Here is a 24,402-nt window from a genome sequence, read left to right on the forward strand (position 1 = left end):
ATGCGTGAAGAGCAGGAGGAGAGAAACCACCCAGTGGTAGCGCTCTCTACAGGATATGAATGATCTTTAGGTCTTCAGACTGCAAGGAAATCGCGGGGCCACTGGTGATTCAGTCGGCGAGTAGGATTGATTGTTTTTCTAACATTTAAATTTTAATTCCAAAATAATGTTCGTCTAAATATCGAAAGGGAGGAGTCTTTAGACAAGTCTTGTATACCGGGGAAAGAAGGGCTTTGCGCTGGTTGCTAGGGCTACACCTTATCGTCAAACTAATGTCACAGACCCTTCTAGAAGTCTAGGATCATGACTGAGTTGAGATTATTCTACCGAATTTGGTATCTCACTAGAACAAAATCCGCCGAGATGAATTGGCGAGTCCCCCTACTGCACCAAAGGTGCCAAGAGCCCGTAATTTCAGTTGGCACATCCAGACCTACAATCAATCATATACCGTTCCAACAAAACCAATTTAAAAGTATTCTATATTTCATCTTTGCATTTGCTATAACCAATAATAAATTTCAAATTAAAATCTTTTTTAATTAATTCTCAGAATAAAGATGATGCTATCAGCTGCCAAAATATTCGTGAATATTCTCCCTAGTCGTAACTTATACGTGTATGTTTACAGTCGCCATATTATATTCCAATAATAGATATTTCTTGATTTATTACTATATAAACCTCTTCAGTGTATATCAGCTGATTTTATTTGAACAGCTGTTTTTTTTTTTAAATTGAAGTTAAGATTGAAGATAATCGATTAATCGAGATGTTGTTTAAAAACTTTTGATTGTTGATAAAATAATATTTAAATATATACGTATTAATTGTTAGGATAATTGCCAAGTATATTACGTGACTTGGGTCACGTGTTTATCAATTAGTTTTGCGCATGTAAATAAGTGTATGATTGACATGCTAGAGATTATACAAAGATCTGTTAAGCGCTGTAATAAATGACATTGATATCGTTCATTTACATTTGATAACATTCAAAAGATAACTGATGCGTTCTTTTTTTTAATAAATTACAGTTTTTAGAAAGCTGACAAACAAGTTCCAACAAGTTTTGTTTGTTTAAGTCGTCATATAGAAAATTTGCCAAGTTTTACTGTTAAGAGCAGTTACAGCATCTGATTAAATCTTAGTTATTCTTTTCATATATAAGATTATGTCAAGATACACGTGATCGAAATTTTATTTTCCAAATTGTAGGCGAGCGTAAGATAAAAAAAACTAAGAAAAAGAAGTCAATAATGTCTTTAATAAGGTCTAAAACGTCCTGTGGGAGATGTTGAAAGAAACCCATGCTGACTAAAACCCAGCAGTAATTAAAAGTTGTCTGTAGCTTTCAGGCACCCAAACACGTCACCGGAACTAAAAAAAGGAGTTCGATAACAAGTGTATTGTATCGCCCAGTCTATTATACGTTTATGGTAAAGCACCCTACATCCTGTGATGGTGGTTATACTGGCTCGTATAGAATAAATTTTAGATTTCACAATGGAAAATGTAGAACGGAAACCCCGCATTATTTTTGTGTGTATGTGATAAGTTTGTGCTGGTTTTTATGGTTAGAAGATAAGATTTGTTGTATGTATTTATACTACACGAAATGTAGCCTTCACAGAGAAGCCCTAAATCTAAACCAATAAGCGGTTTACTGAAAAGCCTAGAAGCCATTTTGGAGAAATTGAACAATCTTTTTTTTTTTTTTTAGTAAAAAGGGACTTCCGGTAGTGACTATTACTTCTAGTCCGATTTTAGAACCCCTCTCTACTAATAGTTACATTAAAGGCAATTTAAGGAGGTTTATAGTCACCTGTGCGTTGAGCTACAGGGAAGGGTGGAGCTCTAGAAAGAGGTGGGGATGTGTTAGGGGAAACGATTGGTCCACCTGACTTGGGGCGTTTCTTCAGGGCCAATCAGCAGTGTACATAATTATTCCATGTTTTCTTCAATAATGGTGCGTCAATTTATCCCAAATTTGGACTAGATTTCGGAATCAGAGAATGCTATCTTGCAAAAAATAAATCTAAGGGCTTAATTGCGGGGAAAAAAATTGTAAACTTAGTGCTCAGTCCAAAATTATATTGGGATTACTTAAGGAGCCTAAGAAATTAACAGCCTCTAAGGTTCATAAACCCAGCAATAGAAACAAATATAAGTAGAGGGGTTCTGGAAGACCCCCCCCCTCAAAAACTCAAAAAAAGGGGAGTAGCATGACTCCAGAAGAGCAGGCCATCACGAAGAATGACGGAGGCGTCCATGTCTAACTGCACCAGCAGCTTGCAAGAAGAAGCAGAAGAGCAACTACTTGGTCCACCATTTAGACCACTTCACAAGAAATGAATTTTAGTTCTCGGCAAAAGACTGTGAACAGTACAGCAAGACCGCTGAGAGGAATCCGAAGATATAAACAGACTTAACGATTTCTATCTAAACCAATAAAAAAATCCACAGATTTTTAGTGAACAACTTTCTGTTTTAGTTTTAGAAGGAGATAATTAGTTGTGATGCTGAACAGATCTGTTTTGATGGCTTTGAAAGTAAACTGTTACACACTGTAAACAAGGCGCTCCTTGATCTCCTGAACATTCCCCATTACTCCCTAAACTAAGAGGAAACATAACGCTGTCTTCATTCACTTGTTTTTCTTCTGGCTTACTTAGTTCCCCAAAATAAAAATAATTTGCTAGCAAGGGAAGGGATTAGCATAATTTTGACCTTTTATAATTTGTAAAACTGTCAAGCAGACTGACAATTTAAAAGTTGGTGTGTAGCTTAATCTTATGCATTTTTGTTTTTTTAGAAAAGCAATTAAATCCTGCCCGGAGGACCAAATGTCGCGTATTATTTAAGAAGTAGAAGTTGTAATCAAGTCTGAAGTCTACAAAACTTTCTCTTCGATAAACATCAATAAAAGGATGTAAAGTAAAGTAAAGCACAGCCTCCGAGCTTTACGTCCAACTACCAATTAGGAGTCGTGGACGGAGGCGACTAGCAAACATACTTTACTATAAATTTCTCATATTAACCATTAAATAAAATCCAAGACCTGGACAGGGGAATCGAATCCACTAGCCAACAATACATCTTTGCTTTGCGGGTCTAGCCTATAACCTCCTAACATACTTTACTATAAATTTCTCGTATTAACCATTAAATAAAATACAAGACCTAGACAGGAGAATCGAATCCACTAAACCAACAATACACCTTAGCTGTGGGGTCTAGTCTATAACCGCCTAACATACTTTACTATAAATTTCTCGTATTAACCTTAAATAAAATACAAGACCTAGACAGGGAATCGAACCCACTAAACCAACAATACATCTTTGCTTTGCGGGTCTAGCCTATAACCGCCTAACATACTTTACTATAAATTTCTCGTATTAACCATTAAATAGAATACAAGACCTAGACCGGGGAATCGAATCCACTAGCCAACAATACATCTTTGCTTTGCGGGTCTAGCCTATAACCGCCTAACATACTTTACTATAAATTTCTCGTATTAACCTTAAATAAAATACAAGACCTAGACCGGGAATCGAACCCACTAAACCAACAATACATCTTAGCATTACGGATATAGTATCCTAACCGCTCGGCTATCGTGACGTCTGATAAAAAGGATGTATTAAAATAGTTTCGAGCTCCCCCATTAAGGCGCAGCTATTTATTTAAATAAACAAAGACCATTAGTATGTCATTTCCTGACTTCAATTTCAATTCTTTTTTCTCTCTCTCTCTCTGCAACGAGCCGTTTTTTTACGATGATGTAGGTGATTGAGGATATTGGACTGAATTGAGTAGGAGTTTAAGGCAGCTCCTGTCTGTGGCCCAGAAGGAAGCGGTCCTTAAATGGGCTCACTTAAATGCATTTTTTTTTTATTCACAGCGAGCCAGCCACATGTCTGCAGCTCCCCACCTTACTTGCTTCTCAGATCAGCTGTTCATTACGTGCAATTTATTTTTATTAAACTAAACTTCTCGTCTGAGCATACTCAGGAGTGTCGACCCTTTTTATTGATATCTACCATCTGTGGCCCAATACTCAAACTAAGGGATCTGCGGAATTTTAATTAGATCTTAAATTTAGTTCAATTATATTGTTAAATTAACAATTAGATGCCTATTGCAAAAAAACAGTGTAAGAAGAAAATAAATATAATGAAGTTAAAATCTCTGCACTAACTAATCAATTTACCCCTGATGATGCATGTAAAACCGAAACTGGTCAAAGACCCCCGCCCTTCATTACTTCATCATCTGACTTGATAATCCAAATTATAAGTGATAGGTGAAATTAATTATCCCTAATTATCTTATCAGAGGCATAAGGGTGTCAACATCTTAAATAGTAAGTGCTCTTCTAAAAATCGTTTTTGGCCATTATCAAACAATTTTGGTTCCTTTTACTAAAATTAAACTCCTTCAACTTTTTTTGTTTTGCGGGCCAAATTGATTATTATATAAACGTTTATCTCAAGATCTTCAATAAAAACACTTAAAAGAGATCAATAAAAAAAAGGTGAAGAACATTGTTTTGAAATTTGTTATTTTTTTTTAACGAGTGTTTTGTTGTTCGATTAAAATTTTGTGTGCATGGATCGATTTCAAAATCGTTGCAACTAATTGTGTGCATCGATTTGGTCCAACAATAGGCGTGCCATTGAAATTGCTATTAATGTTGGTTGACTTAAAAACCAAGAAAGACGATAATAACGAACATCAAGAGACTAGTGCCCTTTTTTTGGGGGGGATGAAAAAGGGATTCTTTTTATCGATTATCTGGCAAAGGGAAGAAATCAGCTGAATTGGTTAGCGTACTGGATTCTCACGAGGAGATACAAGATTTTCTCTTCCTAGGAGCTTCATACTATTTTCAATGTCCGCTCAATGGTGGACAGAGTAGCGAGAGAACAACACTCTACAGAGGCCGGAAATGCAACGACAGATGACCTCAGATGTTGACGCACCTTACATTAAAAAAAATAACTTACAATTGCTACGCAAGTCTTCTGGAACAACTGGGAGGGAAAATTCTTAAGGACTCCATTCTTAAGATTGCGGAAAGGGAAAAACAAGTGCCGTGCGAGAAGGAAACGGCGGTTCAAATGGCAATCTCCAAAACCAACCAGATTAATCTACCTCTAATAGTGGATGAAAGATCGAAATCCCGATCAGGGATACAATACACATGCGCGCTACGATTGATAAAAATCAAACGACTTTAGAAAAATGTTCCGACAAAAATGGATGAACCATGAACAAAAAAAAAAAAATGGATTTTGTAGTTAAATTAATTTTTGCAGATTAATGGGTGTTGTTCTATGTTCAGAAAATTTAATTATTGCAGGAAAATGAAAGGGCAGAAGTAGTAGAGAAGCTGTACTATAGGATCTACATGACCCAGTGGGCGGACTATTGCGTAGTATTCTCACAGCAAACCCAAAATCAATGACCCATTTATGGAACTACGTAGTATCTCGTCCGTTTAAATGTAATATATTAAGCTTTTAGTTCTAAATAAACATCTGGTTATAAACACTGTTAACTTGATCGTAATTAAAAAAAGTAAAACCTTAATTTTTAAAGATAGCCTTCTTAATAAGATAATGTCAAAATAAGCAATTTAAAAAAAAAAAATCAAAATGAAAGAAATTGTTGAAAATGTAAATATTCTTTTGTTTTGTGTAACCATGGCGACGTACTGTACGAAAGCCAGTTATAACATGTTCTTGTTTAATTGTTTAATGTAACCATGGCAACGCATTGTTCGAAAACCAGTTATAACTGGTTTTTGTTTAATTGTTTAATGTTTTCAATTATTCAGTTACTTTTCTTTCTTTTAATTATTATTTGTTGGCAATGGGCCATATTAGTGTTTAATAATAATTTATTATTACTAAAATAGTTATCTCCATTTTCTTTTCTACTGAAGATATTTTATTATACCACGAGCTATTGTATTTTTTTATGAGCAAGTTATATAAGGTAAAACAATACCCATTGTTCTTCTTTCGATTTAACACGCAGTTGGGATTAAACAAATATTTAATTTTTGCTGATATTTTATGAGAGACGTACTGATAATTGGAATTTTCAATTAGACATGTGTAAATGATGATACTTTTTTTTATCGTACGCGAAATTATCTGTGTTGTTATCATTAGTGGGTTGTAAAATAAAAAAAGCAAATAAGGTGAAAGTTCTGTTGTAAACACACGCAGTAAGCAGGAAATGAAGAGTAAAGAGGAATGAACACGAACCGAAGCATGTTTCCACAAAGAAACCCTTTCTGCCGTGTACATTTCATTGGTAGTTGAAGTGAGTTATCTCGGAACCAGTAATACTAGACTTGAACCAAAACTTTGTCAACAAAATGCTTAAAATCTGCCAAAAAAAAAAAAGGTCAATTATCCGGTTCATTTCAGGCTCTCTTATGGAAAAGGAAGACTTTTGGAGTAATGCCTGGCAACGCATGCACACCAAAATCAATCGCATTAAAAATAATGAAACTCCAAGGCCTGGACCGGGAATCGAACCCAGTACCAAAATGCATATTAGCTTTACGGGCCTCGCCTCTTAACCGCTCGGCTACCGTGGCGCCTCAATTATTATATATTAATAACCTTGCTAAAAAAAAAAAAAAAGAGATGGTCCTTCTACAGAGTCCTAACAAGGAGGCATCAGGATAAGTCTCTTTTGGGTTGCATTTTCTGGGAAAGAAGAAGCTAGAAAGAGGAGTTTAAGTCCAAGTTGATGTAAAAAAAATTGTAAAACAATACGTTGATGAGAAATACAATCCATCACATAGATGAGAATATCAGTTTGAACCGGTATGTATAATAATATCCTCGTGATATCTTATCAGGCCATATTATCAAATTATTGATAAAAATTATTATTAGTTCTACGAAGAGGCATTGGTCATGACAATGAGGTCATAGGTCCAACCTCCCCCACCTGTATATTTAATCGTCTTTCCGCCCATATTGGCGACTATCGCTAATTTGTAATGCTCGATTGAATATCACTTACGCATTGTGTTAGTACAATGTTGGTAACAATTGTATATGCTTGGAAGAGTGGGGATAAAAATTTGAAGTGTGGGGGTAGCAGTTCTTTTTTATTCTTTTTATAGTAAAGCTATTTACATTTCTGCGCATGTCATAACCTGTAAATATTGTATAATAATTTCTTCTCTAATAAAAATATATCTCTTTCTTTTGTTATGATTTATTATTATTTATCTTACTCTGAATTTGAAAAAAAAAAAAAATTATTTGAGGAATTTTACGTCGTAAGTTAAATAACTTTTTTCAAAAATTAAATGCACCACTGGCTCAATTTCAATGATTTTTTTTGAAAGTTTATAATCAATCAGTGCGAAAATCTAATCAATTGAAGTAATTTAACATCCTGATACCCTGTTCCTAATACTTTAACATCCTGATACCCTGTTCCTGATACTTTAACATTCTGATACCCTGTCCTTATACTTTTAACATTCTGATACCCTGTTCCTGATACTTTATTTAACTGATACCCTGTTCCTTATACTTTAACATCCTGATATCCTGTTCCTGATACTTTATTTAACTGATACCCTGTTCCTGATATTTAACATCCTGGTACCCTGTTCCTGATACTTTAACATCCTGATACCCTGTTCCTGATACTTTAACATCCTGATACCCTGTTCCTGATACTTTATTTAACTGATACCCTGTTCCTGATACTTTATTTAACTGATACCCTGTTCCTGATACTTTAACAACATGATACCCTGTTCCTGATACTTTAACATCCTGATACCCTGTTCCTGGCCACACCATTAGGGTACTCGCCCATCTTCTACTCAACTTGACGATCAGTGAATATTCTTTAAATTGAAAATGATCTTAAGAAGTTGGGTCATCAAGGATGAATGCTGTAATATTGATTGAAGTCTAGAACGAACTAATTCATTCATCAAGTAAATACGTCGAAAGAAACTTGATGGAAATGATCCACTTATCATCATGCTTGCTGAACTCCTCAACAGAAACTTGCAGCTTAAAAAAAAAGTTAAGTATCAGGGTTGATTTAACGCTAAAAAAAGGTACACAAAACAGCAAGTAACCAAACATTTCATTAATACTTCAGCTCAGTAATTTCAGCCATTTAGAAAACTATGAAAAAGCTTATGAGTTTTATTTTATGAGAAATCTGTTTCGGAAGAGAAGTCCATTTATAAGGATTGTGCTCAAAATATCATACATTTTGAGGTGTACAGTAACCCTGTAAAGAATCATTTTATCATTTTGAATAATGCATAATATTGATGAGTACAATGCATAGTCCTTTGACTTACATATTATAATGAGGGACTAGATATCTAAGAAGATGATGCGGATGTTGAAGAGAATTTCAGTCACAGGAAGTAGCAGTTTCAACGGAAGTATCAAGATTTTTCACCTTTTTTTGAGATATCTGTCACTATTTTTTCAATTATTATTTTTTTATGATTTAAGGCGCGTCAACATCTAAGGTTATTGGCGCCCGGAGCTTTTTTCAGTGCACTGCCGGCCTCCGGACAGTGTTCTCTCGTTACAGACAACACTGTCCAATTATTATTATTACTATTATTATTATTATTATTATTATTATTATTATTATTATTATTATTATTAGCTCAGGAAATTCGAACTATAATTTCCGTTTTGTAAAATTTATTTCTTTCCTACATCACGTATGTCATATAAACACGCGATACCTAGCTAGCAATAACTCTTCCAAACTACCTCCAATTCAGACCTTATATTTTCATTTTTCTTCTTTTTTTCTTTTTGGTCGTAGCATTGCGTGTGACTAGCGGAAAACCTGTATAAAGCACTTTTCCAGCAGTTTGGACCGGATATCCTTGGACGACGGGGTTCATGAACCTGTGACGTAAACTTTTTTTGCGCCAAATGTTCACTTTTATCGCAGTGAACCAGTATTATGCTTTTTAAGTAATTATTCCATGATTTATATTCTCTCTCTCTATTTCTCTATTTCTCTCTCTCTCTCTCTCTCTTCGTCTCTCTCCACTCCTGAGGAAATGAAGTATTATTATTTCGACTGTCGAGTCGAATTTTCTAAACGGATTTTTTTTTTTACCGGAAATAAAAACTAGAGAGTTATGCTTTGATTTGATTGTTTTTAGTTTCTCGTAAAATAAATGTATTTTTATTGGTTATGCGTTTGGTTTTGTCCGAGGGGCGTGGCTCCAAAATAAAAAAAAAAAATTGAAAAACCCGCAGTACAAGCTGGAATTTCATATCTGGTTTAGGAGCTCCTGTGGGATCTGACAATAAACTGAAACTGAAAAAAAACAACCAACCGGAAATACCTCTTTGCCAAGTGATTTTGTTGTTGTTTTTTCCTAGAGTTTTAGCAAATTTTTGACCTTTCAAGTGAACCTTTATGATGATTATATAAAATGTATAAAATTTGGGAGTTTCGAGAAAAAAAAAACTAATTACGTAACTGCTCCAAAGAGGAGAAAGGTGTACGAAGAACCGGTTGCATCCAAAGCAGATGTTTTCAAAAAAATAATTCAGCATCACCCGCCATAATTCGACCTTGATGGCTATTTTTAGAAGTATCTACACCCAGAGTGGTCAGTTCGTGCATTCGTATTCTTGAAATTTTGGATATTTTTGAATAATGTAATTAATATTTGTATATTATTAATGCAATGTTTTTATAATTTGGACTTTATTCTTATCCCACCCGCGCAGGAAATAGCATTCCAAACGTGCAGATTACAGGTTTTCTAAATGTTTCACCGGAAATCATATTTTTTTTATTGAACCGGAAGTATCGTATTACGAACTTCTTGAAAGGAAAACAAAAATTGTTTTAAAAGAGGAATTCCTCCTTTAGAAAAGTTTTTAAGATTTTTCCTAGTCCTTGGTGGAAATTAAAACAATTTGCCATAATCATTACGCTTCCTCTTAGTATGCTTAAGCTCACCGTTAAGGCTTAAGGTATTAATTAATACGCTTAAGGTGATCATGCTTGCCACCTTAACACAGTCAGGGAAAATGACTAAGGAAATTTGGAAGTGGAGACAGTTGCTATATCCCCCCCCCCACAGTTGCAGTAGTTCAAACATTTTATTAGAAGGGTTTTAGAAGAGACCTGACTCAGGGTTTTTCCTGTATCTAAATATAACTCTCGCTTCCCTGAAACGTTCTATTAATAGGATATCTAAATCTGATATTGCAGCCATTATTAATAATAAAATTTCCCCGCTTATCTAATAAATACTTTTAGTTTAGTTTTATAGCTATGAGCTTTTAATAATAATAATAATTATTTAGGTCAGCGATATAATTAAGTGTTGGTCTATTGGTCAAGAGAGTGGCTTCGTATGTGGAAGATCACCGGTTCGAATCCCGCGGATGACTAACTTTTTATTTATTAGAAAAAAATTGTTTATAGTAAAGTATGAGCTTACGCCTTCCCGTCCACGACATCTAATTGGTAGTTGTAGACGTTAAGCCCCGCCTGAATGAAAAATTAGCCAACTAGTTTACTGTACAATAGTAATTTTAGAGAGGGCTTCACAAATAATGGATAGGGCTAACTCCTCTTCTACAAGATTTTAAGCGTGGAGACCCTTAAAACGTACATCTACACTAAATTTCGAATCCAATGGACACTTCCTTCAGCGATGTGACTGGCAATGGTAAATGGAAATCAGATAAAACACCAAAAAAGCAAATTTCCCGATCCCTTTAAGGATGATCACGTACAAACTGTTGCCGACTAAATCAGCAACAACTACACAAAATTGGGAAGAAAAATTACATTACCTAAGTCGGGTTGGCTTATGCTTATATTCGCCTCAGGGTAATGTGGAAATCATGCTTTAACAGCATCGCTAAATCCAATAATCTCCAAGGCAGAACGTATCGACACACTATGCGGGAGGAATATACTTGATCTAAACAACTTTATACTTCAATCTACCGCTAATATAAAAATCCTTAAGCCTCAAACAAATCAATCTATTGAAGAGAAGTATAGATTTTTTTTTAAATAAAAAATGAAAAACTAAGTCTGAAATGAAAATAAGTAAAACTTCCAACTTTAAGAAAATTTCAAAATAAAGCAGCGGAATGTTAATTTCCATAACTATAAAGCCAACCAGTTATACCTTGATATTAGTGAGGATGCTCCGTTTGCTAGTGTGAGAGATAGAATTATTTACAAAACCGGTTTTGTCCGGATGTACAAAGCCACCAGATGGGTTAGATTTGATTCCTTTGTAAAGCTAACTCTAGTTCTAGTCATATACATCCCTTAGATACTAACCTATTTACACAGATGTATTGCTAAATAGTATAAATAAGAAAGAAGACTTCTAATTATACATCCCTTAGATACTAACCTATTTACACAGATGTATTGCTAAATAGTATAAATAAGAAAGAAGACTTCTAATTATACATCCCTTAGATACTAACCTATTTACACAGATGTATTGCTAAATAGTATAAATAAGAAAGAAGACTTCTAGTTATACATCCCTTAGATACTAACCTATTTACACAGATGTATTGCTAAATAGTATAAATAAGAAAGAAGACTTCTAGTTATACATCCCGTAGATACTAACCTATTTACACAGATGTATTGCTAAATAGTATAAATAAGAATGAAGACAACAACTAGTTAAGTTAATAATTGTTTTATTTTTATTTTATTTTTTGCAGAATCTTGGGTAGAACTTGGTCCCAGCCCAGATAGGACTACACCGTTACCATTTGCACCTGCCGAAGAATATCTTCGACTACTTCGAGAAGCACAACGGGAGAGTAATCAATCTTCAGCTAGAGTCAGTCTTGCCTCGTCCAGGAAAGGAAGGTAAACTTCCTGTTACACTTGAGTGCAAGAAGTTGTTAATGATTGGTTAATTCCCCCCCCCCCATGATACCAATAAAAGTGGATGAATCCCACATCGTTATAGGTAATTGAAAAACTTTTCTAAAATTTTCCCAACAGCTTTAAAAGAAAATTAATGTTAAATTTACCTGCAGAACTTTGAAATAAATTAATTTTCTACTGTTTTTGTAGTTTTTCATGGGGACTTTAAATAGTTTACTTCTGATAGGAGACTCGAATTTCATAAATTCGTTTCCATTTAAGGCCGTATTGAGGCACTAGACAGGAAATCAAGGATGTGTCCATTCTCTCTCTCGAGAGAGAGAGACTTCCTTGCATGGCTGTGATCAAACAATACACGACGGCTTTGGACTCTTCAGTATTTTGGGGGGAAGCTTTGAAGATGAAACCTCCTCATTAGATTCTGAACTTCCGGCCTCCTAAGCAATTACCTATATTACTAATGCGAGAAATGAATAAACGACATCCTTATAGGTTCATGGCCAATATTATAGTAAAAATAATAATAGACCTAAGTTTATTGGCATGGGACTATTTTTTGGCAACCAGTCTTGCCAAATAGTTCAACTCACTAGAGCAATGCTGTGCCTTTTGGTGATAAATTATCTGAGGAGCCAGTTTTATTTTGATTTCTTTTACGTAAATTTTTTTTAAATAATTTTCTAAGAATTTCTGTCGCACAGGAATCACTATTCTGTATAATAAACTAAATAGACCAACTATTTTTTCTCTTAAATAGGTAAATTTTCTATGACCATACAGTGTATCATAGTTTTGGAAGAAAAAACCAGAATTATAATGATTGGAGTAAGAGAAATTCTTGTGAGAAAGTCAATATTTTTTTCCCTTTAATTGAGAAAATAAGAAATTTATTAACGCAATGAAAAACTTATTAGAAAATTATGTTATAATATACGTTAACATATGAGGACAAAGAAATCAAATATGTCAACAACGTCACGTATTTGGGTGTGCCATTTAGTTGCATAGGAGTTTTCCGGGGTGCGTCCGAAAGCTTTTATAAGAAAGGACTGAAAGCTCTGGGCAAGGTGAGGGAGGTATTGGCGCGAGGTAAATCTGATAGTTGGGAAGTGAAGATCAGGTTGTTTGAATCTGTGGTAGCAGCTACAGCTCTTTACTCTTCGGAACTTTGGGCCCTTGGTTATTTGGAATCATTGGAAAGGTTGCAAATGTGTTTTTTCAAACAACTGTATCATTTACCATTCAATACACCGAACCATTTCATTCGTACTGAAACAGGGTGTAAAGATATACGGGTTACAGTATTAGAGAGAACATTGAATCTATGGCTACAAGTTCTTCGTATGTCTCCAAATGAACCTTTAAAAAAATGCTTTGATGTTATGGTAAAGTATCTAACAACCATCAACCTGCTGTCGCACTCAAAAAACCATTGGTTCCTGCATCTCAACAACACACTTGGGATAATAGGGCTCCCGGTTATATATAATTTCAATAGTGTCGAGGTTTTGCTTCATTTCAAAGCAGACATTATTGAAAGGTGGACAAATCATCTGAGAAGTCAAGATGTTAATCGTATACTGAACTCCAAATACAATCCGTTTTTTAGACAATTAACAGCGTTTGGAGAAGGTGAACGTTACATCACGGAAAGAATGCCGATTAAACAGCAAAGAGTCTTATGCCAGTTGAGATTGTCCATTATTAATCTAATAAGGATATTTCTAAATGGAGAAAGGGTTTCCATCAATGCAAGCACAATATGTGATCTCTGCAATACAAAAGAGCCTTTAACATTGGTACATTTTTTGCTGAAATGTCCAATCTACAGGTCATACAGGAAGGAATTCCTTGCTCAGTATATAGATCGCAGCAGCAATGAAGAGGACTCACTCGTGAGATTACTAAATATAATCGATGGGAATCAGTTGAAGAATAATATTATGTTTAAACATATTATGTTTAAACATATTATGTTTAAATTTGTTGAGTGTGCTATTAAAATGAGAAATTTTATTTTGGACTTGTATATGAGACTTGATTGATGGTTTTGAGTGCTAATTGTGTTTGTTTTTGTTTTTTGTTTACTTTGAAATGTTGGGCCAGACCCCCTGTATCACATGATACCATTGGTTCCTGCATCTCAACAACACACTTGGGATAATAGGGCTCCCGGTTATATATAATTTCAATAGTGTCAGAAAAAGACTTCCAGCACTGTTTCGAACAATAGTAAATTCGCATGGAGCGTTGTAGGGTTAGGGGAGGGGTGTATATTGTTGCTGATTTAGTCGGCAACAGTTTGTACGTGATCATCCTTAAAGGGATCGGGAAATTTGCTTTTTTGGTGTTTTATCTGATTTCCATTTACCATTGCCAGTCACATCGCTGAAGGAAGTGTCCATTGGATTCGAAATTTAGTGTAGATGTACGTTTTAAGGGTCTCCACGCTACATAGCTTACATAAAATACAGTTTGTTTCTATTCTATTCTATTCTATATTCTTATTAGAAAATCAGTTTTAAGAAGCGTAAAGTTTTCCTCGCTGAAAATCCAGTAAAAACAAAGAAAACAATGAAAGTAGAAAGAGGAATCAGTTCCGGTATCCCATCTCAAAGGCCACATTTCAGTTTCTTTGTTTTGTGTAGCTAACCAAGAATACGTGCAGAGTATTCTAGCATAGTAACTTCCTGTTTGGCCAGCTGAGCGGCCGCTGTCTGCCCAGCTACTGGCAAGATGGTCACATCTAATTAATATTATTCTCCCTCTTTGTCTGGGGCTGTTAATACGATAACACACTTTGATGGTGTGTTAAATTCTCTTTATTCGCTTGTTACTTCCTCTTCCTGTGTACTAGGTAACACAGGAAGTGCTGCGATCGTGTAAAATTTTTCTATTTCAAGTTTTCATGCTTTTTGGAAACCCAAGTCTTGTCTTAAATAATTGTTTCTATAAATTGGTTTGTGGAGTCAAGTCTGTTGAACACGAAATATTCTTAGAAAGTTGTAAAATTCGATCTCAGTGTACGAGGTGTGGCTATTAAATAACGAGACAATTGCTGTAAAACATTTTATTTTAAATTTATACATATTTAGTTATTATATCACCTTCAATATACACCCCTCCCCTAACCCTACAACGCTCCATGCGAATTTACTATTGTTCGAAACAGTGCTGGAAGTCTTTTTCTGTCTGAGCTCCTGTATGACGCGTGCCGCTTTTTCTTTCAACGGACTGAAATCGTGTTCTCCTTTTAATGCAGATTTGGACTTTGGGGAACAGATAAAAGTCATATGGGATCAGGTCAGGCGAAAAAGGCGGATGACCTTATAAACTGGGATGTTGTACTTGGCTAGAAACGTCGTCTTGACAGACAGACAATGCAGTGTGAGCCGGCGCATTGTCTTGATGGATCATGTTTTTCGGCAAAACGAAACTAACACCTCTAGTACATAAACGACGGTTTCGGTCAGACAGATTTCTCTACAAACACGTGAGACGCTGCACAATCGAAAGAGAAGGCTTTACACTGCACAGCTGACGCGGACGTTAAGAGATTTGGCGCATGCATGGTTCTTTCTGTAGCAGCATCAGTCTCGTTATTTAATAGCCACACCTCGTATAGGCTATCCAACCATCGGTACCTAGCTTCCGGACAAAATCATTAAACCGGTAGTACCTAAAACCGATTTCCTTTAAACTTAGCACACCTTAAACGCTCATTTCCGAAATTTTCTGAAGCGTGGTAGTAAAAAAAGAAGAAGTCTGAAATTCGCAGCTACCAGAAAACCTCCTTCGCTTCAACACAAATCGCCAATGCGGAAGTCTTGGCACTTAATTCAAAAACTGTGTTTTGGACATACGCCAAAGGTTCAAATTTTTGGCCATTAATTAAGTTCAAGACGTTTTAATGTTCCCCAAAAATGAAATATTCTCACCAGATCACGTGATCACCGCATGATGGAAATGATGTGAGCCAATTAAAAAAACAAAATTAATTCGTTGCAAATAATTATTCATTAAATGTGCCCATTGGTTGGGTCTTAATTGCAAGACAATTAAATTTAATTAGGCACAATTAATTAAATGAAGTGTTTTTTGTCTCTCTCACTTCATCACCTCCTCCCTCTTGCTCCCTTACCCCTTCTTTTTCCTCTTTTCTTGCCACAAAATATTCATGAAGAACCCATTATGTTCAAGTAAGTAAAGTAAAGTAATCGCCTATTTTTTCAGGCGGGGCTTAACGTCCAACTACCATTTACTAGGTGTCGTGGACGGAGGCGACTAGCAAACATACTCGTACTTTACTGTAAATTTCTCATATTAACCATTAAATAAAATACAAGACATAGACCGGGGGAATCGAATCCACTAACCAACAATACATCTTAGCTTTGCGGGTCTAGTCTATAACCGCCTAACATACTTTACTATAAATTTCTCATATTAACCATTAAATAAAATACAAGACCTAGACCGGGGGAATCGAATCCACTAACCAACAATACATCTTAGCTTTGCGGGTCTAGTCTATAACCGCCTAACATACTTTACTATAAATTTCTCATATTAACCATTAAATAAAATACAAGACCTAGACTGAGGAATCGAATCCACTAACCAACAATACATCTTAGCTTTGCGGGTCTAGTCTATAACCGCCTAACATACTTTACTATAAATTTCTCATATTAACCATTAAATAAAATACAAGACATAGACCGGGGGAATCGAATCCACTAACCAACAATACATCTTAGCTTTGCGGGTCTAGTCTATAACCGCCTAACATACTTTACTATAAATTTCTCATATTAACCATTAAATAAAATACAAGACCTAGACTGAGGAATCGAATCCACTAACCAACAATACATCTTAGCATTGCGGGTCTAGCCTATAACCAACCGCCTTACATACTTTACTATAAATTTCTCATATTAACCATTAAATAAAATACAAGACATAGACCGGGGGAATCGAATCCACTAACCAACAATACATCTTAGCTTTGCGGGTCTAGTCTATAACCGCCTAACATACTTTACTATAAATTTCTCATATTAACCATTAAATAAAATACAAGACCTAGACTGAGGAATCGAATCCACTAACCAACAATACATCTTAGCATTGCGGGTCTCGCCTCTAACCGCTCGGGTACCATGGCTATACAGCTAACGTTTCTCTACATTTCGGTAAAGAAACCATTAAAATCTGATGAATACGGAAAGAGATATAAACGTTTGAAATTTGAACGATTTTCAAAGCCTCCAAAATTTAACCTTCAATATCTCGTAAACTATTGTGTCTAGAAAATAGCAATTTAAATCACATGTATAAGCCAACCTTTCTCTACATTTCGGTAAAGAAACCATTTAAGTCTGATGAATACGAAAAGAGATATAAACGTTTGAAAATTGAACTGGTTTGAAAACCTAATTTAGGTCCACACAGATCGATCTCGGTCTTTACCTCTGAAACCTCCTCTTCACTAAGCCAATCTATGGATTTTTTTAAATCTATTTTCCAAACTGCCCTGGAAATATCCACACCAAGAATGTTTTACTTTCACAAACTCCTTGGCGAAAGAAAAGCTCAGTTTAATTTTAAACAACTGGAAAAAGTGATTTTCAAATTTTACTAAAATGGAGAAATGTTGATTAAAAGAGGAAAGAACTGTTTGTGTAAGGTGAGCCTAAGTGAATAGACTTTGAGCAAACAACCTATTTGTCAGTCTGTTTACTTCTTGTTTAACATTGCCATATTGTTTACCTCACTCCTGTAGTATCTCGTCAGCCAGTTCTACAACCCCTGTTCCAGTATTTTTAAACGTCCTTCAACTTGTTTGGTTCTGAATATCTTAATAGTTACAACACATTCATGCAGAATGCCTTCTAGGCTTTGTTACATACTATAGACAGCTCCTTTGAAACAACATAATAACCTCGCCTGTCTAATGTTTTGTAACCTTCTCCAGTTGAATTTTGCTTTCATAACAAGTATTGGCATCATCAATAAGTAAATTAACGCATATTGTTTCAGGGATGACTTTACGTCCAATTACCAAATTAGGTGCCGTGCTCAGAGGTCACCAGAAAAAATACATAAATACCAAAAGAGATATAATCGTATGAAATTTGAACCAATTCAAAACGGATTTGAAAACTCCAAAAAATTTAGTCAAGAATATCTCAGAAACTATGATCACTAAAACATTACCATTTTTGCTACGTATACACCTATCTGTTCTCTACATTTCGGCAAAGAAACCATTGAAATCTGATGAGTGCTTAAAGAGATATAAACGTTTGAATTTTGAACTTTTTTGAAAACCTCCAAAATTTAACCATCAATATCTCCTAAACTATTATGTTTAAAAAACAGGAGTTTCCACCACATTTATAGCCATCTATTCTCTACAATTTGGTAAAGAAATAATTGAATTCTGATGAATACGTAAAGAGATATAAACGTTTGAATTTTGAACGAATCGCTATACCTACTACCTATTGCTGTTCCACTCGTGTGGTTTTTATCGTATAATCTCTCATACAGAGTACACCCTCACAGATAATCGTTTGTAGTTTTCAAAGTTTACCCAAGTGCAAACTCTTGGGCGTTGAGCCGCATGTGAAGGGTATACTAGGCCTTTGTATAGCTAAAAACAGGGGATTCTGTTAAGAGTTTGTGACTAATTCCTTTTACGAAAATCTCGCCCTAGAAATATACGAATCATCTTTAATTTAATTGTAATCCTAATTTTTTGATGCGACAAATACATGATTAAGATAACATTTTAAAAAGAGAGTGGAGAATCGATTTTGTTTGACCGTGAAAATATTTTTAGATCGATAACCTTGAATTGACCCTTCCCATCGATAGTCAGAACAAAACTGCCATCCTAGTACCTAACTTAAATATGATAGGATTTACTTTTACTTTTACGTATATGTATAAATCTGTTTGTGTTTATCCGCCATATTGGATAGGTTCCAGAGTTTCATCCATCGTCAGATATTGAATGGGTTTGTGCTTAGTAATTTGTCTTCTACTTGTAAGGCTTCTGTTAAATTATACTATTCGGGAATCGAATCCACTAACCAACAATACATCTAAGCTTTGCGGGTCTAGCCTATAACCGCCTGACATACTTTACTATAAATTTGTCATATTAACCATTAAATAAAATGCAAGCCTAGACTTGGGAATCGAATCCACTAACCAACAATAAATCTTAGCATTGCGGGTCTACCCTATAACCGCCTAACATACTTTACTATATTTTTCTAACAAAATAAAACAAACAAAGCCACACTCATAACCACTAGACCAACCCCTACCCCAAAATGTGTCAATTGTTGTGAGAGCGCATACTGGCAGGGAGAGAACTCTTTGTCATGAATATCAGGGGAATATTGATCTAAATGCGATATTGCAACAAATTAGTAATAACTTTTTTTGAAAGACAAAAAAAACTTACTTTTTCCCTGTATCTGTTTCAGTCCTAAGTCGCCGCCGAATAGTCCCAACACAGAACTCTCAGTAGATGAGGACCTGAAAGGTGTTTACATAAATTATCACGGAAAGGTGAGCAAATTTTCTTTTAATTTTTTATTTTTTAAGAATTTGTGAAAATTTTAATTACTTACGAGCACTTCCGGGGTGAATAGTGTACGTCGTCATAGATTGCCTCTAATGTGCCTTTACTATTTCTTGTACTGTTTTACCACTTCTGTAAGAAGAAGAAGAAGAAGAAAGAAAATTGAAATTGAATTCAAAATAGATTTTTCTAGTAATGTTGGTGAGAGAATTAATGAGGCTTAAATATTATTGGGCTAGAAATAGTTGTAGAAGAAAGTCTACAGCATAGATTTTAGTCTCCAATTGGGTAAGTTAAGCGAAAATAGAAGTGGAATTAATCCAATCAGAATAAGTATCTTGTCTCGGTTAATCTGTAAATTGCAGCATTGTAATAAAGTAAAGGACAAGTGAAATTGACCTTGTCTAAATTTAGACCAGAGAATGAATCAGTAAATTGTCCGTTGAACTATTTGTCTAGTACTAAGTGAGCCTATTTACAAATGGAGTTTTTTATTATTATTAGGTATCGCTAAATTTAGCGATGAATTAAAAAAAAAGCTATACAATAATTGAACACGTAATTCTCACGTGACTAGTAACCACTTACATCCGCTTTATTACATCTAACTAGAACTACTTACTTGGTAACCATTTGTTAATTAACCACAAACTAAACCAACGCACAACACAAATTGTAAACTAAAATGAATTTAAAGGTTTTTGAAGAAAATCTGGTAAATCGGAAGTACCACTGTGCAGAGAATCGATTTTCTTGAAAATGGCTTCGATTTAAAACATGTTTTATAAGATCTGAGAATATTTCCCGAAACTTTTAAGGCCACTTCTAGGCTGATGAAAGAGCCATTTTGATGTGACGAATTTAGAATCTAGAATCTAGAATTTAGAATTAAATATGAAAGAAATTAAAATAAAAGAGATTGATAGAACGGAAGTGCCGCGATATGCAAATACATATATTTTTTTACTTTACTTTAGCAATTTTTTCGAAAATGGTTCCAGTATTACGTTTAAACGTTGTGGATACACTTTACGTTGCGCTTTACGTCCAACTACCAATTAGGTGTCGTGGACGGAGGCGACTAGCAAACATACTTTACTATAAATTTCTCGTTTTAACCATTAAATAAAATACAAGACCTAGACCGTGGGAATCGAATCCACTAACCAACAATACATCTTAGCATTGCGGGTCTGGCCTATAACCGCCTAACATACTTTACTATAAAATTTATAGTATAAATTTCTCATATTAACGATTAAATAAAATATAAGGCCTAGACCTGGGGAATCGAACCCACTAACCAACAGTACATCTTAGCTTTGCGGGTCTAGCCTATAACCGGCTAACATACTTTACTATAAATTTCTCGTTTTAACCATTAAATAAAATACAAGACCTAGACCGTGGGAATCGAATCCACTAACCAACAATACATCTTAGCATTGCGGGTCTGGCCTATAACCGCCTAACATACTTTACTATAAAATTTATAGTATAAATTTCTCATATTAACGATTAAATAAAATATAAGGCATAGACCTGGGGAATCGAACCCACTAACCAACAGTACATCCTAGCCTATAACCGCTCGGCTACCGTGGCGCCTTGTGTTTACACTAAGTACTTGTAAATCTATCTCTATTTTTGGAAACCAACTTCCATCATACATGACGTAAGCATTGAAGCTTTAGAAGGAGTCAAGATCTCCCTTAATGTCTAGTGCAATGTACTATTCTACCATATGTTCGATATTTAAGGGAATCAATTGGAAAGTATAGAATTTTTGTAGCACGCCAGCTTTTTAGGTAATGGCTAAGTTTCGAGACCCTTAACTCTCTTTAAAAGTTTAAATTATAACCAAGACGCGGTTTTCGAGAAAAATTACTAAAAACTGAAGAAAAAATAAAATCATATATTCGTATTAAGATACCTAAATATCTTAAGCCCCCCCAAATAGTAGCAAATTTGAGCTGTCTCATTTTTGAGATATTCTGTTTACGCTTACAACTCAAAAAGCCTACACTTCCGGTGACAATTCAATTTAGAAAATTTTGACAGATCGCTCTACTTCCTGTTTGCCAATAGAAAGAGAAAGAAATTAATAAAAACTTCTGCTGTTAACCAGAAACACATGAAGCTAATTAGTAATTATTATTTTTAAAATCATGAAGCTTTGCTATAAAATAACATCAAATTTAATTTGTGGTTGGAGATGCTGCACTGGATAAGATCAGAGATAATAAAATGAATCATTTATCTCCTGACGTTTGGTTGTTATTTTAATCTAGAATGAAATTAATTTTGGATGAATATTATTATTAATTATTTAGAAGTTTATTCTAGAAATTTATTCAGTTGTTTAATTTAAAATCAGGATACCCCTTTAGGGCGGAAGAGGCCATTAGGGTCGCATTATTAGTCCCTTGGGACTTCCTCCATTCAACTAATGGAAACTAAACTACTACTACGATAGTTGTTATCTTCGTTAGATATGTTTTTATCTGGTAACGCCCTCTAAATAGTCCCAAATGTTCTAGATGCTCTGGGATGTAAACTGTTCCCGTTTATTAACGATCTGTTTTTTTTATCAGCCTGGAATATGGTCGCCGAAATTTTTGAAGAAGTAGCAACAATTTCCCGAACGGGCAGATCTGAAGAACTTAAGAGTTTCCTATTGATGGTAAACTAAATCCTCAAAGTCAGGTGGCTTAACTTCAGGAATGGATTTTTAAAATCCCAAACTCTGCTTAAGTTGTTGTTGCTTTCCTTTGGAGGATAGCTGTAAGGAGTGGCTAGCTAGGCTGGAAACATAGTGGAGCGGCGATGATAGTGGCTTTAAAAGCAGCGAGCAAAGAATCGCAAGTACATAGTGGCCAAGTTTAGTCGCGTTTCTCCTTTCGACGAGACATGATGAAGGAATTATTTCTTTACGAAAATTCTTCCTTGAAAATATTTGGTATTTACCAGCAGCATTAGTAGCAGGAGCTGCAGTGTTCATGATATAAGCAAGGACTAGACCATGAACCTTGCAGAATTCCATCACTTGGACCCACAACTTCGGGGACGCATCCTGGCAAGTTTCATGCTTATTTTCGAATGCCTATATGTAAGGAACGGAATTGTGGGTTTGGTGAATTGTAATTATATTTTCTTTTAGAATTAAATTGTAATACATAGAGAATGTAACACGATACCGATAATGTAGTCTTAGAATGCATAGTCAGGAAATTGTTAGGAGCATTGTTCGCGCTGCCGACGGAATGGTGGTAGCCTAGAGAGTGGTGTGCGTGTGTAGGGTGTGTCAATGTGAGTCTGTGTGAGTGATAGTATGAGAGAAAGGAAGGAAAGAAAAACAGAACAGTGAGTGTGACCGAACGGAGTGGCCGGTGCTGAGTGCGAAAAACCCTGACAAGATCAGAGAAGATTTTGGCGAGGAATGGTCAAGCTGCATGTGCTGGCGGCGGGTAAGCCAAATCTGTCTTGAGATCTTTGGGGTCGCCACTCTCTGGTTCCGGTAGGCAGGGCGACGGGCGGTAAGGGGGAACTCCTGTTGTAGTGGTTGGTTTTATAATTCTTAGTCAAGGGTTTGTAATTCCTTTTTACATTTTTGTCACCCTTTTTTAGTTAAGTTACATATTTACAATTTACGTGTATTATTAGTTAAGTTATCTATTTACAATTTACGTTAATTAGTTAATTATTAGTCAAGGATGTTTATGTAAGATAATAAAGTTTTAAAGTGTCGACCAGGTGTTCCTTTTTTAAATTGATACCGCTAAAGTCTGGGAGGAGGGTTGACGCATTACAGACATTTGATAACATGATAACCAGTGATGAAGGCATGTTCATTAAAAAAAAGGACGAATTTCAATGTTAACCCCATTAATCCTGTCCCATTTCTTATCCAACACAAATCGGTTGTGATGTAGAGAAGATCCTTTTGGTCCCACAGGAGGTTTCTTTTTTTTTAAAAAAAAAAAAAAACTACCCCCAATAAATGCAGCAATATCCCATTTTTAACCTTCGAAAATTGAGCGCGATGAGAGGCGAAGAAATCAAACATGTCACAACACGTCGCTCTACTCTCTCTCTTGGTAGCGTTGCTCCCCACTATGCGCGCTCCCATACGGTTAACTTGTGTGTTTGTTTTCGCCGCTCCAATATGTTTCCAGCCTTAGGATAAGTCTAAGAACAACTACTATAACGGTTACATTGAACAGTTTTCTCTATGGCTAATTCTATTTTCTTATGAACGAAGGAGGTTACAGACAGAGACTGTTTAATATTTAGAACCTTCGCCTAAACCAATATAAATACATTTACTAAATATAATTGTTAATAAATATAATTTATGATTTTTTTTTTATTATTTAAATGAATTTTTATAGAAAATTAAACAAACAATGGGCTCTGCATTTCCCACGATAAATTCAATTGTGGGAACAAGAAGGTATCGTGAAATTGTCAAGGTAATGGCGATAAATGGTATAATAGCCACTTAAAGGAATCGGTTGAATTACACGCGGTTTATCGCATCACGCACGGTTACTTTCTTGTAAGTGGTGCGCTTCTATTGTTACCATATTGATTTGGGTTTAATCTAAAGTACTGTCTTAAAATTTATTGTTGGAGATTACAGATAAAGTTCACTTAAGACGTTTTTGACTTTCATTTGTTTTTGTTTTTTTTTCTCTAAGAATAGTGTCTAATGTTTGATGACGTGTGTTACAGGAAGGAGAATGGGTAGGGGTAGACAAGAGCACCGACTGGATCTGGGATTGGAGCAGCAGACCTGACCAACTTCCGCCTAAGTAAGTGTAGATTTCAATGCTAGAAGGAAAACTACTTTAGTCTTGTTG

The 24,402-nt window shown here is 35.2% G+C and overlaps 1 protein-coding gene across 2 annotated transcripts in view; it reads left to right on the forward strand.

Annotated features, from left to right (window-relative positions):
- BNIP3 (BCL2 interacting protein 3) overlaps positions 1–24,402 on the forward strand; it is a 62,563-nt gene that overhangs the window by 31,056 nt on the left and 7,105 nt on the right. For both annotated transcript variants that reach the window (XM_074142489.1, XM_074142487.1), the window contains exons 2-4: positions 11,766–11,916; positions 19,443–19,527; positions 24,275–24,354. In XM_074142489.1, the coding sequence (XP_073998590.1) occupies positions 11,766–11,916; positions 19,443–19,527; positions 24,275–24,354 (316 nt within the window). The remainder of the gene's footprint in view (positions 1–11,765; positions 11,917–19,442; positions 19,528–24,274; positions 24,355–24,402) is intronic.

Source organism: Rhodnius prolixus, unplaced genomic scaffold, assembly GCF_049639745.1.
Source record: "Rhodnius prolixus isolate KJV_2025 unplaced genomic scaffold, Rpr scaffold_6, whole genome shotgun sequence".
Taxonomy (NCBI): domain Eukaryota; kingdom Metazoa; phylum Arthropoda; class Insecta; order Hemiptera; family Reduviidae; genus Rhodnius; species Rhodnius prolixus.